A 19,425-nucleotide genomic window follows, 5' to 3' on the forward strand; every position below is an offset into this window, starting at 1 on the left:
ACACTAAGAGCTCTGTTCAGGGAAGCTGACCTGGTGTTCCACTTCCTTGTAACTTGTGCATGTACTCACATTTGCACCAGATAGATGTGGGATGCTTCCATTGGCAGATCTGGGCATTCTGATCAGGTGTTAGTGATCTTAATGAGCTCCACAAAATGGAGAAGCTGACCTGGGATAAAGTAGGAAGAACATTATAAAGCACTTAGTTTGGCACTTCCTAATTCCATTTCAAGGTTGTAATAGCTTTTGTTTGATATGAAAGAAAAAATAAAACATTGCTTGTGCCCCTGCCCCTTCTGGTGCATCGTAGCTACAGGGCAGAATCTGCCTTAAGTAACAGTTTTGAGCTAGGCAATTTTTAGGTTCCTCTTTTTAATTTTGATAATATATTAAACTTACTTTATTTTAAAATGTTTTTCTAACTTAAACCTATTAGCATTGCTTATTTTTATAATTACCTTTATCTGAATTTCAACCAGAAATAGAAAGAAATAGCACATTTATTTGATAATGTTAACCTTAAAAAAAAAAAACAAACCCTGTGTTTATCTACTTGCAGTTTTTCACTTGTTGCCTAATTAAAGTGTTGGATAATTTTAACCAAATTATTTTCTCAATCTGTTATTTGAATTCTGCTGAAAATGTTAGCTTTCATGTGTGTTTAAACCTTTATCTTTAACATACAGATTGAGTTTAGTATACAGTATTGGATTCACATAATTTAATAGGTAATATAATTCTGGGGAGAAATCTCCTTCACCCCCAAGTGAACTAATTAAATAAACTACTTAACTTCCTAATGTTGCTATATTCAGAAACTGAAATGTTCATGTAGTTCTTTGATTTTGGGGTGTTTTTTTAAATATTCTTTGATCCTATATGTAATATCTCAAAAGTGACAGGTGCCCTAGGAAATTGTAGTAGCAGAGTGTGGAATTCAAAGCTAGACTCTTACCAGTCTGCTAATGACAGTGGAGGAGCACCTGTAACTCAAGCTGATCTGCTCAAAAAATAAAAAGACAGGCATGCCTGATGCAGACAGAAGAGACCCGCAAGAGAAGGGATTTTTGAACCACATGGCTGGCAAGGAGCAACAACCTGGGAGAAGCAGCCATGCTGGGAAGCTGCCCGAAGCTGAGAAGAAGCTCCATGAGGCTGTCTGCGTGCTGCTGGTGGAGCTGTGCGAGAGGTTCACGTTCTTCGGCATCGTGTGCAACATGATCCTCTTCTGCACCGCCAAGCTGGGCTACCGCAGCCACCAGGCAGCCATGGTCAACATGTGCTTCGTGGGCACCTCCACACTGACACCTGTGCTGATGGGCTGGCTCGCAGAGTACCTGATGGGGAGGACCAAGCTGGTGTGCATCTGCATGTTCCTGCACTTCCTAGGTGGGTGCTGTGGGTGTCCAGGGCTTCCTTCCGGCTGCCCTGGAAGGTCTGGGACCCTGGCAGGGGGTCAGGAACACCCCTGTACAGAGCCCCCAGAGACACTGTCTGTGATCTCTGTCCATGGAAAAGAGTTTTCAATCTTACAGGATGAATTACAAACTCTGAGTGTTTGATATAAGTAATAATTAAGTGTGGCACAGGTGCAAAAGTAAATTTTTAGGATTCTAGATTAGGGGTCCAAAGGACACAAGATGGAGGAAATTTGGTGTGTTTTGTCCTTTTTCTTCTTCTTCATGCCCTCCATGTTTCACTGTAGTGTTGGCATTTTTCTATTGGTTTAGGCTGGGGACACACTTTTCAATGTAGGTGACAGATATTGGCACATTATTGTAAATACAGCACACATAGTTTCTGGTATTTAATGTTTGTAACATCCCACTGAGGGCAGAGCCCCACATGCCGCCCTGCAGGACAGACCTGCAGAACATGTTAGAGATAAGCAAGAATAAACAACCTTGAAAACCAGCACAGATGAATTATGAGTTCTTCTTTGGCAACAGGGCTGACAGAGACTTTCTACTATCTCGGAATCATCTCAATACCAAAGATTCCAACAGGTGCCAGCCCAGGGATTGCCTGGTGTTTTATTGATCTTCTTGTAGAAATGTGGTGTTTGGCATCTGTTTTCTCCAGCCTCCTCAGCAGCTGCTTATTTAGCTCCTCCTCTGCAAAATGCACTGTGGTGTTTTCAACTTTGCAGCTTTCAGTGAGATGAAGCAATGTCTGTGTGTGCCTTTGGGTATGGTTTTAACTAGAGCATTTCTTCCTTTGGAGATAAATCATTAAACGTTCCTGATATAATAAAGTGTAATGCACAGTCATAGTAATGGCTAATACTGGTGCTGTTGAAACACCAATATATTTTAAGCTTAGTGTCCATTAAAACTTGAAAAATCTACAGCTGACTAAATCTGAAGGACTTGCTTTGCAGACTAGAAGAGGCAAATGCAATTTGTGGCAGTGCTTCTTTAGTTAAATTTTATGAAAATCATATTTTCTATGAAGCTGCTACAGAATAAAGAATTTTTCCCACAAAAGTTTTGAGAATTTATTTATTAAATTATTATTCCTATTACAATTCTGTGATTTTAGAAGATGCAGAAAAAAAGCTGAACTCCACTGTGAGATTTTTTGTGAGTTTCTTTGGTTAGTGGTTCAGTTGATGAAAGAACCTGAATTCTTGAAGGCACTTCAGAGGAGGTTTGGTTTCTCAGAGGTCCATAGTGGTATTGCTTTACATAGCAACACCAAAAAAGTTTCTGCCTCTCCTTCTTTACACTTTTCTGTTGTTTATCTTTGATTCTCCATCTGTCTTTTCATACCTGCATAGAATATACCTGCTCTAAAACATACTAGTTATATTAATCTGGTTCAAATTCCTTTCCAATGACGATTTTCTTTCCTTTCCAGGCACGGCACTGTTACCTGTGGTGTCATTCCCGTTTGAAGACGTTCACATCGACAGACGGCACATTCTCCTCGCCCTTCCCAAAAGGGAGCAGAAAATCCTGTTCTACTTTGCACTCCTCACAGCCAGCCTGGGAATAGGAGGCATAAGAGCCATTGTGTGCCCACTGAGTGCCTACAGCCTTGAGGACTGTGGGCCAAAGGAGCTGCTGTCATTTTTCAACTGGTTGGTAATAATTTAGTGTTGGCTAAATAGCTGTTGGGAGTGATAGAGCATTGCCTTGAAATGCACCGCTGAAATTCAAAGGTTCTGTGGATGGTGGGTTTCACATTTTGATTTCAATTGCAGAACTTTGAGATTCTGGAAGAATTCCCAAAAGTTAAAACTTTTCCTGACTTTTTCCTTTTGCTAATAGATGATAATCTATTTTGGCCACCTACAGAAATGCTCAGTCAGAGTTTTCAGGATTAAACACAACAATTTGCCCAAATACTCAAGACTTGCTAACCTTTTTGCTGTTGGAACAACATACTCCATTTGGTTTTCTGCCTTTAACATGGCTATGCCTTTAGGATATATTAGGATATATGTTGCTCCATAACAGTGGCAAAATTCAATGATATATTGGTATTTACATCAGGGTAAATTTTTAGCAGCTGGTTTGCTGGAAGTCAGGCTTGTGAGTTGTCTCAAATTAAACTCACTGGTAGGGATCTGCTGTATTATTTCAGCTTTGCTGCTGCCAAGTTCTGGCATCTGATGAACCACTTAGCATTTGTATTTTGTTGGGTTTTTTTTATTATTATTCTTTAGGAATAATTGGTCTTAAAATGGTTCCTAAAAGTTAGAGTTTGGGGTTTTTTTGTTGTTGTTGTTGTTTTTTTTTTTTTCATGAATTATTTCTTTCTCCATGTATTAGGGCGGTAATTTTGGATGATTTGGTTACCCTTATTTTCCCCTTCTGTAACCCTACAGAGAGTCCTATATTTTCTGGTTAAACCATGCAGTGGGACTCTCCATATTCCTACTTCAAGTCAGGGTGAAAGAAAGCCCTAAACTGCCCCCTTCTTTCACCTTTACATGAATGGTTATTAAAATAAAAACTGAGCACATTTGCGTATTAACAATGCAATGCTGAAGAATCAATTAAGATCTTGGTGAATCAGATCTCTCCTCCTTTGGGGATGGCTTTCCTGGCTATTCTTTTTTCCTCCAATTATGTTAATATCAAGGAGTTTTGAATTAAATCCAAACTTCAGTGAATAAAGTAGCTTTACCAAAGGTGGATGAGACTGTTTAGTTCCTTAGAGCAGATTCTGCCTCCTTGACCTGCCCATAGGAGAGAAGAGGAAAAAAAACCTTCCTTTTTACTCTATTCTGAGTTTTAATCCTTAATTAGCAACATCATTTTGATTAAATAAGACTCTGGGGGATTAAGACTGGAGAGCAATCAGTTGTTCTGAAGGATACCTCTGGAGAGTTTATTGTACTGTGGTCTTGGCCATTCAGAGTTGTGTTTAATCAAAGTGACATTTCTCAGTGTTGATTACACAGGAGATATAATACGAATAAAAAGTTCCTTGGGGGAATCCAAATGGGTCAGTTCTTGGAACTTTGGAAGTATCAAGAAAGGCACATGTGCGATTCAAAAAATTTTAATTTTTGCACTGGCACCCAAGGAGGGGCTTTGGAATGCCATCTCAAAATTTAGAAAAATGGGGGGTCCATTCTAAGCATTAGTGACCTCATTCAACCCCTCAGAATATAATCACTTTTTCTTGGTAGCCTGCTCTCTCTTGATGGGTGTTTGTCCTGGGATTGAATTTTAAAATTATATAAAATGGAATGGCATACTTTTGATGGGTTTGAGTCTGGTTTTAGCCAAGTTTTATTTAAACAATTCAAATTATTGGGTTAAAAGTCCTGGTAATTACCTGTTTTCTAATTCAATCCTTCAAGAAGATTGCTTGGCACATCTTACAGCATGGTTCTAAGCTGCAGTATGTACTATTGCTCTGACCTTATAAATAAACAGACTATGCCAATCCTAAGTGAAGAAGAAACTTGGATTCTGTTGGATTAAATTTTTCTAGGGCCTTCTGCATTTCCAGGGTTAAGGTTATAGTCTGGTACTGTTTTACAGCAGGAGAAATACATTCTGTCTGTGGGAGCAGAGAGAGCAAAGGCTACAGTGAGAATGGGCAGAGCTGTATCTTGTCTTGCAGACTTGTAAAAAACTGCAGAGAATGTGGGACCAGTGGTGTTTTCCACCCTCACTCTCTGTTTTGTTTCCATATATTGCAGATCAATTTCTGCCATTTTCCTCAATACACTTTGACTTTTTAAAAACTTTTTCTACCTCTTTGGGATTTTTCCCTCCAGTTTGTTTTTGCAGAGAACTCCATAGTGATTCTGAGAAAACTGACCTGCTCCTAAAAAGACATATGAAAATGAACAATATTTCTCAATAAGAATCACCTGGATGTTACTTCTTTAAAGTTTTCACCACAAATGCATTTCTGCAAAATGTTTTAAGAAGAGTATTAGGTTTTTGTGGGCTTGTGGCATTTAAGTTTGCCTCTGAACTGCATTCTTGAAATGAGCCCCACAAGTTGGCTTTTGGCTCTCCTTGTGAAGAGGCCTCAGAGTTCTGAAGTTTCAGGAGGGAGCTCATCCCTGCAAAACTATACAGAATATTCATCTTGATGTATCTAACTAATCTGCCATGCCCTGATGTGAGCTCTGAGACTCTTTATGTAATAAAGGCCTGAATACTGTTCTGCTGCTGTCAGTGCAATATGAGCACACCCAAAAATTCCAGCATGGGTGTTGAGGTCAGTTCATCTTTCTTGTTTTGGCCATAGGGATTGCTGAACACATTGGCTGGGTTTTATTCTTCTCAGTTTTGTAAAAGGACAGTAATTTTACATTTCAGTCATAAAGTGCATTGCCATGCAGCAGTGAAAAGTGAAAGTGCTCTCCTGTTTTTCCTGCTCTTCAGGGTTTTCTTTGGGTGTTCTTTCCTATTTCCAGACAAACACTCATAGAGTCATGAAAAATGTCAGGACTTCAGATAGCTCGGGCACACTTCTTTAGAAAGTTTGGAAAACAGCCACTGAAGCTTCTAACTTAGTAATTGTCAGTTAAGGATTGATTCTAAACTTTTACACAAGTTCTAGCCAAATGAGTCATATAATTATATTTGTCTTAAAAGCTTTAGTTTAATGGGTCAATATTTTTATGTACAAAAATCCCTTCAACTGTGTCATCATCAAGTAACATAATTCCAAATCTTTTGTCACTGAGAAGATAATTCTAGATTCATTAGCCCAAATACTCAAGTTCAAACAGCATGCATGATGCAGAAGTGGCGCTGAATAAGAAAATGAGCTTTTCTTCTTCCAGTAATATGTATTAAGTTTTGTAATTGTCTATTTCACCTTTAAATGAAATCATTTTGCTACGGCTCCAGCAAAGGTAGAGGAATCTCTTCTTGCAGTTTCTTCCAGACTGCAAACTTTGACATGTTGGGACAGTACTCCTCAATAATTGTGCTCTTTTCAGGGGTTCCAAACTGCAGTAGGCCTGCCACTAGTGGTATAACATCTGCTCCCAGGAGTGTGTGATTTATCCTTTGGAAGTCTCCTGTGGTTAGGAGGGGCTCAGTACTTAATTGGGAAGCACCTCTATGACAAATTACAGTCTCAGAAAATTATGTTTGGGAAACTCCTTATCAAGATATTCCAGAAGCCAACAAAAATTCAAGCTGAGCCTTGCAACTAATAACTGATAAATCAAATTTTAATATTTCATACAATTTTTTAACACTTAAGATTTCTTAACCAAAGGGTGGTGGCATTAAGACATTTCTCTCTTAATCTTAGCATATGATTGGATGATATTTCATACACAAAACTTGTTACCAGATATTAAATGTGTAAATTATAAATGTTGATGTATCTAATTAATGTCACCCACAAGAATATTTCCAGTACCAGACTGATAATTTGTTCAGCTCTGCTGGCTTAGTACACTTACTTTAATCATATACCTCTTGGAGTTGAGACATTTGAGTGAAAATATGTTTTAATTGCTGTGCTAATGTGTGCATGGTACTGATGCTGTCCATGATTACTATACTTAACCATGCCTTTAATTGGATGTTTTAATCTTCTGTAAAGGCTTTTATATTACTCAGCCTCTCCACTTTTCTCTCTCTTGTCTCTGTGTTCCAGGTTTCATTGGCTGGTTAATTTGAATTCAGCAGTGGTCTTTGTCAGCATTTCTTACATCCAGCAGTCTGTGGCCAGGAACCTTGGCTTTCTTATCCCATTTGTGTCTGGGCTTATGGCTATGATCACAATTCACATGATTAGGGGTGAAATGATTTACAAACCCAAAACAGGTAAGAGGCAGCTCTGTCTTAGGAAGCATTTTTAGAGATTACTTTCACAGAAGAAATTGATTTACATGTCTTAACTATTTCTTCTACAACTCTGCCCTGTTTGGTGGTAGATCCTTGGGTTTTAGCCCTCCAAAATCTGCATGTGAGAAATTCAGTCCATGCTCTGGAGATGCCTGGTAGGCTGTAAAAGTGGGAAGCAGTCTCTGGTAAACTCCTGTTTGTTTCAGTCATGTCAGGGCATGCGTCACAGCCTTTGCCTGTGCAGGAAGAGGTGTAATATGCCTGCTGCTGATGGAATTAATCTTGCCACATTTCATTCAGCCTTTTTTCTGCTCAACTTCTCACATTCCAAAGGAAAGGAGATGGCCATGACCATCTTGGAGACCAGGTCAGATGAGCCAGGACACAGCTGTGCTGCTGCTTTACTGACTCTGCTGGGCATGTCATGGGGCACTCAGTGCATCTTCTGATTTCAAGCCCTTGCAGAGTAGTGCCACCACATTACTGCTTCTTATTCCCTTTTTGCCAATGTCCAATCTCCAGTGTAGGACAAAGCAAAATAATGTTTCTCTAACTTAAAACATCTAATTACAGGCTCTGCCAATGAATTGAGCTAATACCAGATTTCCTGTTATTTTTTATTTACTTCTGAAACTAACTCTGCTTTGAGAAGAGCCCCAGGTCCCAATTTTTTTGTGGTTGCCTTCTTAGTCAATTCACTCTGGAATTCTGCACTTTTTTTCTTTTAGTCTTCAGACTTGCTCTTAAAATAATCTAAGTCTGAAACTTAAACATCACTTGCAATGAGTGGTGAGAATAGTTGCCAAGTACAGTCTTAGAGAACAATCAAAACTACCAACTCTCTGTTTTCAGATTTTGATATGCTATTTCAGATTTTACTTTATAGTGACAACATTCTGCAGGTTAATTCCACACAGGTAGGGGGTTTTAAATATTAGTTTATCTAATAAAATTCCCTTACTTAGTACTTGAAAGCAAGTGCTTCCAGTGGCCAATGGATATTTCTAGAAAATTATTTCCATGTCAGAGATAGTAGGGAGACATTTTCATTCTGTAGTCTTAGTTCATCTTTGGTTTTGGAAAGTATTTGTTTATAGATACTCAACTGTTTGGAGTGCTTCAGCATCCAAAAAAACATAGAAGTGCCACAACCGCCTTTCGTATGGATGGCAGTTTGCCAAAGGTAAATGAACCTACATCCCCAAGCCTGAGGCTAACAGGTTTTTTTTTTTTATCTGAGAAACAAGCTGGCAATTCCTGAAGCCAGTAACCAGTCAATAAGTTTTAATATTCTAAGTACTAGACTGGAAACTCCTCTTTTGTCCTGCATGCTACTTGGAAGACCTGAGATGATAATTCTGGCCTTGAAATTCATCCATGAAAATTCTCTTAATTCATCTGTTTTTTAAACTCCTTTTCCTTCTCACTTCACTACTGCCCTTCCCTTGCTACCAGACTTCAGCAGGCATTCAATAAATTGAAAGAAAGTATTAATTTCCTTTGTTTTTTACCTGCTCAACCAGAGAAACACATAAGTAATTGGTTATAAAAGGAACTCTTCTCCATAGTTGTTGGACAGGATTGCCTCTGTAACAATTGGGTTGTGAACCAACTGGGTTAAAAAGAGAATTTTTAAAACAAATCCAGAGTTATTACCTTTCCCCTCCCTAAAAAAATCATAAAGATGGATATACAAGCTTGTACTTTCCCTCCCAAAGTGTTTTGTCGTGGCTGGTGTTTATCTTGACAGCAGGCAAAAACATACCAATGCCTAACATCTCTGATTGCTTGCAGGCAGTTCCCTGCTGACAACTTTTGGGGTGATTTTTAGTGCCCTGAAAACGTGCGGTGTGCGCTACCGCTACCTCAGCACAGCCGTGGCCAACTGGCTGGACCACGCCAAGGAAAACCATGGTGGTCACTACAGTGAGACTCAGGTGGAGGGCACAAAGTCACTGGCCAGACTCTTCCCCTTGTTCACTTTCCAGATCCTCTACAGAACATGCATTATGCAGGTGGGTGCAAAGCTTTTAAACAAAAATCTTGAAATAGGCTCTGACGCATGTTTCCCACCATCTCTCTAGGTGTGTTTTTTCTAACTGGTACTTTGCCAGCTGAGCAGCCTTGCAAAGAAGCTCTAATTGCCTAAGAATATACCTTGCTGTGGCCTCTGATCTCTTCAAATAATGAGAATTGACTTGGTCAAGACTCATTAAGATGCTTGTGTGAGTGCTTGCTGCTTCTTTCTTGGAACCTTTTTACTGGCTGAACCATCTTGCATGAGAGTCCTGTTCTCCTCATGGTCTCATGTCAGAGTTACCAACACTGAGACTCAAGCTCAGTGTTCTTGAAAAATTCAATTTTCCAATTTCCTAAGTGTTCCATCACTTTTGTGGGGAGGTAGCAAATCGTTATTTGCTGTTTTGGTTGCATGTTTCTCCCACTGTTTTGACAGACTTGTGTGGCAGCTGGTCCTACAGAGGCGGTGTGTGTGTTTTCAGCCCTTTCACAGCCCCTCTGTCAGGCTGTCCTGAGCAGGTGTGTGTGATGTAAATGTGTCCAGAAGCTCCTTAAGCTGACACAATCACTTCAGATTCCTTTCTGTCTGAATGATCCTGGAGCTGGAGGTGACTGGAATGACAAGTTTATGAGCTGGCTCAGAAATTCATTTGTACTCATTTGTGTTAAAATGCTGCTTAAGGAAATTCTTACAAATAGGTGGTATATTCTGCTTCACTGACACTTCTTCATGCCATCATTCCATGTTCCATCCATCTGCCTCATTCTTTCTCCTCTTCCCTCCCCAATTCCTCCCTTCCCCCAAAATGCACAAAAAATCCCAAGCAAATTAAAAAAAATTCAAAATCAACAAACACACTTACATGACCAAGGTCATGCATTAGTGACCACATGAAAATTAGATATTATCATTTATCAAGTTGACTATAAAGTATTTATCTAGAAAATGCAGATGTCTTTCCACCGCTGAAAGAAGTTAATCCTTTGGCAGAATTTCCAAGAAGTTTAAGACTCTTTCTCAAACTCAGAGATAGATCAGTATCTTTTTTATAAAGATGAATATTTTCTTCATAATACTATACTTCAAATACTAAAGATTAGTATTTTCTTCATAATATTAACAGCTTTCAGTGCCTGTGACTCATGTTGATGATATTTTAATTCTTACTAAGAAGTCAATTCTTATTTGCAGTAGGCTTGGGAAAAAAACCATAAAATTTGAGTCAGTTCTACACATACATAGTTCTGTTACTAGCTAATCTTCCTTTTACAATTTATATTTCTTTTTGGAGGTGGAATGTAGGTGAAAAATATTTTTGTTAAGAGCTAGTATTTGAGTAATTCTTGAGCACTGAATGTACTCAGTGTGGATGGGGTTGACTATAACCATTGATGAGAAACCCTACACGAGTTCAGTTAACAACTATACAGTGATTTTTGGATAGCTATAAAGTACCAATATTGTACCTGGGTTGGAAATCACTGATCATATTGAAGAGTGTGCAGGATGCTACAGGAATCCAGAGTTCAGTAAAAACAGAGACAGAGCAAAGAAACCAGTTCTAGGTTGAGTTCTGTCATGACTGTATTCCGGGAATTGCTCAAGTTGGATTTTCCCAGTCTGTATTTTACAGTGAATTATGGCTCCCTGCTGCACATGAAATTAGTTAACTAAGCTTCCTCAAAAAAAAATCCCAGACAAAAATACCAAAAAACTCCATTGAAAAATCTGTAAACCTGCTGGTAGAAGCCATCAGGATTTTGATTTTACATTTTTTTTATAAACTCAACAGCTCTTCTGTATAGCCTCACACAAGCAGGAGGAATTATTTGCCTTTGTAGTGGGAGAGTCCCACAAATCTACTCAATTGTGTACCCTGTTGACTGCTACTGGGAGTTTCCTCATCTGCTTGTTTTTGCTTTGGTTTTCAGTTCCCCCAGGTGAAAGGAAATCCTCTATAGGTGCCCTGACTGTGAGGTGCATTAAGCTGGTTCTAAGCCTGTACCCAAATCTTTATTCCCTGTAGCTTTTAAAGTGCTCCTACCTTCAGCATGCAATCATAAGTCCAAAATCATTCTGTGCCTTGCAATTCTAAAATCAAATTGCTCTGCATTTTTCTATTTCAAGATTCTGATCTGTTAAACACTGTCTGGGTAAAGTGGCGGAAGTTTTTTGTTGGAATTATTTAGTATATTGGCTGATGGCTCTAATTAGGGGTGATCAAATAAACTTTTAGACTGTTGCTTAATTTGTTAAATGTAGGAGAAAATCTTATAAAAGGGAAATGTTATGTTCTGGCAGAGAACAATCTTGTCATTATCTGAAAGGCTTTCTTCACGAATGCTCATTCCTTTTTTGCCAACAGGTATTTGGTTTAATGTGACTTCTTCTGAAGGAAAAACTTGGAGAAACTTCCAAATATAGTGAAAATCTTATCCATGACTGTGGTTTTACCCTTCAATACAGATTCCTTCAGGATATTATCTCCAAACCATGCATTCCAACTTGCACTTCAGTGGATTTGTCTTGCCAGTTGCAGCAATGAACATGATAAGCATCGTGCCCCTGCTGATCCTCGTTCCTATTTTGGAGTGCATTAACTCCTGGCTCTTTAGCTTCAAGGACACTGGACATTCTCCAACAATTTGCATTGGTATGTAAAAAAATACTTGAATTTATACAGCTCTAATATGTTTTCTGTTTTTGAAAGAGAAATTTCAATGTGATGGATGATCCTAGATAATTATATCTGACTATAAATATTAACATGAATTTGTTTTGGGATGATGCTCAAAAGTAAATATCTTTCAAAGGAATTACTGAAAAAAATCAATCCTGAAAACACTTAGTAGATAGCAAGAAAAAAAGTATAGGTTTTGTGTAGGACAGACTCATCTAAAAAATAAAAATTTTGAGGCACATTCACAAATGTGAATAACTAGGGGTCCTCCAATGGAATTGGTATTGGAGAGAAGCAGTTTTAATTATTTATGCCTGAGAATCATTTTGACTTGGTTATCTTCTATATATTTCTTTATCTATTATCTTTTGGACAGTTAATTTACAATCAAAGTCTTTTAGAAATTAAGAAGTCCTTCAGTTGGTTGTTCTCTGATGCTGGAGAAATGTGTTTGGATTTTTTTTTAAGATTGAGGGAGAAAATGAAGGAGAAAAGAATGAAGAGGCAAATGTCCTTCCAGATAATACAAGAGAAAGGGTAGGAGCAAAACCTAACTAAGCTAACTCAGGAATCAAGGCTTTGTTTTTCTGTGGGTTTTATGCTGTAAGTGCATTATTGCTAAGACTGCAACTCATAAGAGGGAAATTGTATTACCAATTAGAACAGTTTCTTCCAGACTCTGCACTATAAATTAAATAAAAGCATCTAGGCTAATTCTGTATGTGCAATAGACTTTGTTTTAGAATGGATGAGCAAAAGAAACCATGCAGAATACTATGCAGAACAAGTGGGTGTGCGTCACTGGCTGCTGTTCCCATTGACCAGGCTGAATATTTCACAGGTGGAGGTTACTTGGAAAGGTACAGCCTTCCTCCCCAGCACTGTTTTCATTAGAATTAGTTTTCATTAGAATGTGTAATTTGAGGTAAATGTTCAAGTGTTTAGTATTTTCATTATTAAAATCCTTGTTGTACCCCCAGTCACAGTGAGAAGGGATCTTCAAAGGTGAAGTGTTACCTCTTTCTCACAGAAGTGGTAAAAGGAAGTCTTCTCTGTTGTATATTGGCACTCATTCCAGAGAAATTCATAGCCTAGAAGCAATGGTAACTTTAATAATATTTGGGCTACCTTCTCTTGACACTGATGTGATTTCTTTTATTTATTTGTTTTTTAATTGCCCCCAAACCTCTTATGTGCTAGGCTCTGAAGGAAGCTACTGCAACACTCTTCAGATGTCAGCTACATGTAGTACTAGCAGTAAAGCAACTTGCAGTCTGTATTCACTTAAAACTCTTCCCTTTCATGGATACTCTTGTTAAACTTCCTCCATTTTTTATCTTCCAGTCTGCATTGCAAACCTCAGATGAAAATATTTATAAACCGCTATTTTCTCAGTGTGCTGCTATTAATTCAGTGCCCCATGGCAGGCAGCACAGTGAGTACTGACACACACAGAGGCATTAATCTGACTAAATTAGACTAATTAAGAGTGTTATTAAGTTTTATACAAACCAGAAGCATATAACACAGCAGGTTGCAATTAGCCTAGTTTTTAAAATAACATCTGCATTAAAACACAAAAAGCACATTCAGATAATCACTTTCCTTTAAACCATGGAAATTTCAGGTTAGTATTAATGTTCTATCCTGTTATGTTGAACAGCAGTAGAATATATGCAGTGGTTTGTTCTTAATAGGTTCATTTATCAAAATAACCTCCTGTTAGGGGTGATAAACTACCTGAGGCATAAAAATACCTGTGAGTACAGGCAATGGCTTTAGATATCCAAGTATATGACTGCACCTGCAAGTATGGTAGACCTCTAAGTGCCAATATTTTTGCCAACAGTTAATTAGGTTCTCAATTATTTTCAGCAACAAAATTGGAAGTATAAATAGGCAGTTGGTGTTAAGCCAGCCCATAACTAAATTTTAATTCAACTCTTGTAAGAAGAAGAAATTTAAATAGTTTTCTGGAAATCTTCAGCATGTTAAGAATAGCAGTTTTCAAGGATGAACCATACAGACAACTGAAATACCTGGTTGCTCTGTATTAAGGGCCTGCATAAAAACTGTAATCCGTTACTCTCTCAATAGTTGTTGGTTTATTCATAAAGGTCCAGTACAACCTTAGTCTCTAGACAATATAAAGAATCTTGTCCCAGAATCACCCCTAAATATTACTAAAAACAGCATGTTGTCCTGTAAAACCAAAGCCTCATTCCAAGCCTCTCATTTTAAAGAGGACTGAAGGGAAAAGAGTAAAGATGAAAACTGTATCTCCAAGGCTCTTTGTTTCTTCCTTTGCCACAAAAAGTCTTGAAAAAAAAAAAAAAAAGCCAAAATTGTTGGGCTCCCTGAGTTTCTTTTTTCTGAAATATATTGGCTTTTAGCAGAGGAAAATGCTTCAAGTTTGTTGCACTGTTAGGAATACTGAACTGCTGGAGGTTTCTTCAGAACCAACATAATTTTTCACTAGGAGAACTCTTGCTTTGGATAACTATAAGAAGCTCCTTGAGGGCTTCATACCTGGCTTTGATAAGTTGCATTGGCCAGAAAACACTGTTGAATTCCCTCCTGTCATCAATTTTCAAACAATAATTCATTGATATTCTCATTAAGCACTAGAGGAGCCTTAACATTTTCCAAGGCTCAGGTTAGGCAAGGGGGGTAGGATATTTAAAGCCCTGAACATACAGAAAAAGTGTGCTGGAAGAAGGGTGTTAGAGTTTGGTGCTGAGGAAGAAACACAGAGGCCTGCAAAAAACACAGCAAGGCTGAGGCCACTTAGATATTTGATTTTTGTCTTTTAATCTCTGCTGAAAAACAATGACACTAAATAAGACAAAGTATATATATGTTATAAATATAGAATGAAACAAAAACTGTTGATGTCCATTCTAATCGGTGTGGCAGTTGCCAGTCATGAAGGCTTGGTAAGAAAAAAAGTCTAAGCATTTGAGCCAAAACTGTCAAAATTAATCAAATTCCCCTCACATTTTAGTTTAAAAATCAGAAATTTAGTCAAGATCAATGGGAATTCAAACCACAAGAGGTATAGATAATTCAGGTTCAGAGACTTGAAAGCCTTGCTTTCTTTGTGTTTTTCTTTTCTGAGAGGACACAAACATTTTACACCGCCAAGATCAAGAAATACAAAATAATGTATTTTAATAATATCCTCTATGCAATGAGTGAAGTGTGGGGTAGTTAAAATACATCTGAGTTTTGGAAGAATTTTCTGCTGCTCATTTGTTTTGTTCCTACCCTTTCTCTTGTATTGTCTGGAAGAACATTTGCCTCTTCATTTTCTCCCTCAATCTTCAAAAAAAAGTAGAAAGTTCTTCTTTGTGACTTTGATCGTCAGAAAAGTTTTTCCTTTCTCATTTATTCTGAACTCTGAAATTGTGTCTGTGCTGGTGTCCTTTTGCCATTTTTACATAACAAGCACTCTTCATTCATGTTGAGGTGTCCAGAAAATAATGAGTTGGGGTGGGGGTAGGAAGCTTCTTTTGCATTTCTTAGGAGTTTACTGCAGTCTAAACACAGGATGGTCCTGTAAGTATGGCCTTGGTGAATGCTCTGTGCTCTTCACCCAGTTGTAGGTCACTTATCTGCTGCTCTTTCCGTGATGGCTGCTGGCTTCTCCGAAATCCACCGAAAGCACTTCCCTCAGGTGGAGCAGACTCTCTCTGAGGAGCTTCTTCTGGTCTCCTCCATGCCCTGCTTCCACTTGGCTCCTCAGTACGTCCTGCTTGGAGTGGCTGAAGCCTTGGTAACTCCCTCCTGTAAGTAAAATCAAACAGGCTAAAGGAAGGGTGTCCTGATTGTCAAAGAACTATATCTGCTTCCTAAAAATAATTACTGTCATCTGATATTTTATCCCTGGCTCTCTTCCATGCGTTTAATGAGCAGATCTGTGCTTTACCTGCTTCAGAGAAGCATAATTTGTCTTGCTGGCTGTAAGTCAGGATGAGCAGTGGTGTTCCAGATCCATGGGAAGGGAGCAGAGCCCAGTCAGGTCCCTGGGGGACACAGTCCCCTGTTTGGTCTTGGAGCTGGACCTGCTTCAGGCAGGGGCTAGACTGGATGAGCTCCGGAGGCCCCTTCTGACCTGAACTCTCCTGTGAGGATTTTATTGAGATGGAATAAAAACACATGTGAGAGCTGAGCTGTGGTTATGCTCTGGGGCCACTTTAAAGGCCACAGTCAGAGCAAGGTGAAGCAATTTTGATTTTTGGGCCCAGCTAATGGAATTATTACATGCTTTTCACTAGTACAGAGCATATGTTGGACAGGTTAACCTGGAGAAGGGTGTAGGTAGCTGCAGGGTTTTTGTTAGTGCTCCAATTGGGAGTCATAAGAACATGCTTCCTCAGATCATAATGTCTTAACTTGTGACATGGAGCCAGAGATAAACACTGCTGTTTTTCAGAGCTCAGCTTGTGCCTGCCATCCACACGTTATATAGTCATACTCTTGATTGTGAGTCTGAACCTTTTCTGCTTTCCATAATTTACCTTTCCGTGTCTACACTGACATTTTTGAGGCTTATTTTCTTCTGAGCAGAATGCAGAGTGCTTACCAGTGTTTTACCTTGCAGAGCTTTTTAAAAAAAAAGTTGGTGTTATAAAAATAATCTAAGCAACATTCACTTAGAGACACAGGTAAAGTAATTGACTGGCTGATCTCTGCAGGCATTTAATTCTTTGGGTTGAGTGTCTCTTGTTTCAGTACAACCCCAGAAATGTTCAGGTTTTTATTTAAGAGCAGGAAATAACTTCAGTGTCTCAGCTTCATTCTTATACTCTGAGACTGAGAACTGTGGGTCATGGGCTGTCATTAAAAAGGTAATTTTCCCTAGTTTTAAATACTTAGCACTTTCATAATGCCTCTTCATCTGATAGCTCTCAAGTACTTAACTGAGACAGGTTTCTAGGCAGGTAATTTGGTTTCTAGGTTACAGGCTAAGCGTAACTGAAAACTGTGACCTTCTCTGTTTAGCTTAACAAAAAAGAAGGTTAGGAGGTGACTTGCTTACAGTCTTCTCATGCAAAAGCAGGAGAATATTGCTGGTAGAATAAGGCCTTTTAATCTAGCACACTGGTGCACAACTGGAGTCCAGTGACTGGAAGATTACTTTAGCCTTTAGAAAAGAAATAAAACTCCATCTTAGGGGTTTTCTTCCTTTTTTTTTTTTTTTTTAAGACCTTTTTTAAAGGATTGTGGTTCAAATTTCTTAGGAAGAAAAGCTGTCCTTCCTCATTTAAGTAGAGATTAAGCATCGTGCTAAGAGCTGCAGTGAGAGGTGTGATTTAAGAACCAGCTAAATGGGACTAAATCTAAACACTTGCAGATGAAAAGCTAAAGGGAGGTGCCTAAACTAGAATACTGCTGTAGCTGATGGGGAAGAAGGCCTCCATTCATTGCACAAATTGGTGCCTGGCCCTGTTTGTCACAGAGTGTCTTGGCTGTGCAGGCAGGGCAAGCTGGCACCCTGCAGCCTGGGACTTCCAGCTGCTGCTGGAGAGGAGCCTGGTTTTGCCCCAGGTCTTGCACTGGCTGAGGTCCTCTGAATTATCTCCAGCAGCCTTCAGCCTCTGCATTCAGGCTTCTGAACTGAGCTCTGGCCTTCCACTTCAGTTTGAACTGAATTGCTGTTCAGGAACCTTTCGGTGCATCTCCGTGCATGTCAATGGCAGCCTAGACCCTTACAGAGCTGTCTCACCTTTCCTGGCATTTTACTGCCTTTCTCATGCAGAAGGTCAAATTCAGTTGTTATAATAATTTACTGGACCTGAAAGTACATGATCCAAGCTGAAAAGGGAAATGGTCACACTCTTATGCAGAGGGAAGAAAGGAGATAGCTCATTTATGAAGAGCTTGGTTAGAGATGTTAGATTTGGCACATTGAGCTCTTTATCTTCATTAGGACCCCTCTGACTGAGGTTGTTCAGCCTGGAAAAGAGAAGGCTTCAAGGTGACTTAATTGTGTCATTTCAGTACTTGACAAGAGCCTACAAGAGAGAGAGAAGTTATTTACAAGGGCATGTAGTGACAGGAGGAAGAGGATCAGTTTCAGACTGAAAATAGCTTTAGATTAGCTATCAGGAGGAAACTCTTTCCTGTGAGGGTGCTGAGGCTCTGGCAAAGGTTACCCAGAGAAGCTGTGGCTCTCCTATCCCTGGCAGTGCTCAAGGTCAGGCTGGGCTCTCAGTAGCTTTGTTTGGTGGAAGGTGTCCTTGCTCATAGCAGTGGGGTTGCAACTGGAGGACCTTTAAAGTCCCTCCCAACCCAAGCTATTCTGTAATTCAGTCCCTGATACATAGAACTGTGTTTATACATTCTATTTAATTATCTTGTTGATAAGACTTTTGAATAGTCATCTGCTTCAGGTGGCAAAAGCATCTCTTAGAGTAATATCTGCCACTAAGTCTTAAAAATAAAATCAAACAATGGTATTGCTCTCCTCAACAGTGCTACAAAATTCTCACTAGCCTTTGACAGGCTGAATTTGTAACCCCAGCTTGGTTTAAACCAAGAAGCTACAGCTCTGTTAGTTAATTTGGGATGGCTTTGCCCACCAATAAATTGCAGCAGTCTCCAGGGAGAAATGCAGCAGCTGTTTAATAGTTCCCAGCAGCACCATGGGGAAAGGGAGGAGTGGAGCAGGCTATTGAAGCAGCAGGGGTAATTTAGGTAAGTAGGATGCAATTACCCAGGCTGAATTTGACCAAGATGCATGTTTTGCACCCCTGCTTTTAGAAGGGAGGAACAACCAGAAACTTTTAAGTCTTTTAGTGTCTCAAGTTAGCTGTACAATGCTTCAGGCTGCTGCAGCTACAGATGGTGACCCAGGCTCACCTGCTTTCTCTTGCCCTCAGGCTTCTGGTTCCTATTGTGAGTGAGGAAGAAAACACTGTCCTTGGTATTTCCTTTCTTTCATATGTTTTCAAAGCTCTCATTTGGACATCCAAATGAAAGATGGTGATTGCAAAGTTTCATTTGTATTCAGAGGTGCTTCAGGCAACTCAGGATCCAAACTGGATCTTCTGTTGGCAAGTTTTTCAAGCTGGAGGTCATTCTAATTTAACAAATAAAGCAGGTGGGGACACTCTGGGATTGGGAGAAAAAGTGTGGAGGAGAACTAAAGAGAGAAATTAGGAAAGAAAAGTTTTTGGTGATCAGCGAAAATTGCACAAAAAGAACAGCTATCATAAAGTCTTGCTGTTACAGCCAGATTACAGCTGGTGGGATTATTTATAGCCATCCATGCTACAGCAGCATGCTACATCTTCCCCTCTCCATCAAAGCTGTTGCTGCTTCTGGTTTAGCCTTGTGGCAAGAAAGTGAGGAATGAGGTCTTAAAAATGAGCCAGTGAGCCTGGGGGTTGCACTCCAGGGAACAGGAGCATTGTCCAGCCATAAGGTAAAGCAAGCTA

General features: G+C 39.3%; 1 protein-coding gene across 1 annotated transcript in view; it reads left to right on the forward strand.

Moving 5' to 3' along the window:
* The first annotated feature begins 1,076 nt into the window (after positions 1-1,076).
* The window catches only part of SLC15A5 (solute carrier family 15 member 5), a 28,717-nt gene continuing 10,368 nt past the window's right edge, over positions 1,077-19,425 (forward strand). Inside the window, exons 1-6 of the mRNA XM_021535188.2 lie at positions 1,077-1,389; positions 2,860-3,082; positions 7,093-7,262; positions 9,078-9,298; positions 11,770-11,956; positions 15,583-15,771. Coding sequence (XP_021390863.2) covers positions 1,077-1,389; positions 2,860-3,082; positions 7,093-7,262; positions 9,078-9,298; positions 11,770-11,956; positions 15,583-15,771 — 1,303 coding nt within the window. The remainder of the gene's footprint in view (positions 1,390-2,859; positions 3,083-7,092; positions 7,263-9,077; positions 9,299-11,769; positions 11,957-15,582; positions 15,772-19,425) is intronic.

This window comes from Lonchura striata, chromosome 5 (genome assembly GCF_046129695.1).
Source record: "Lonchura striata isolate bLonStr1 chromosome 5, bLonStr1.mat, whole genome shotgun sequence".
Lineage (NCBI taxonomy): Eukaryota > Metazoa > Chordata > Aves > Passeriformes > Estrildidae > Lonchura > Lonchura striata.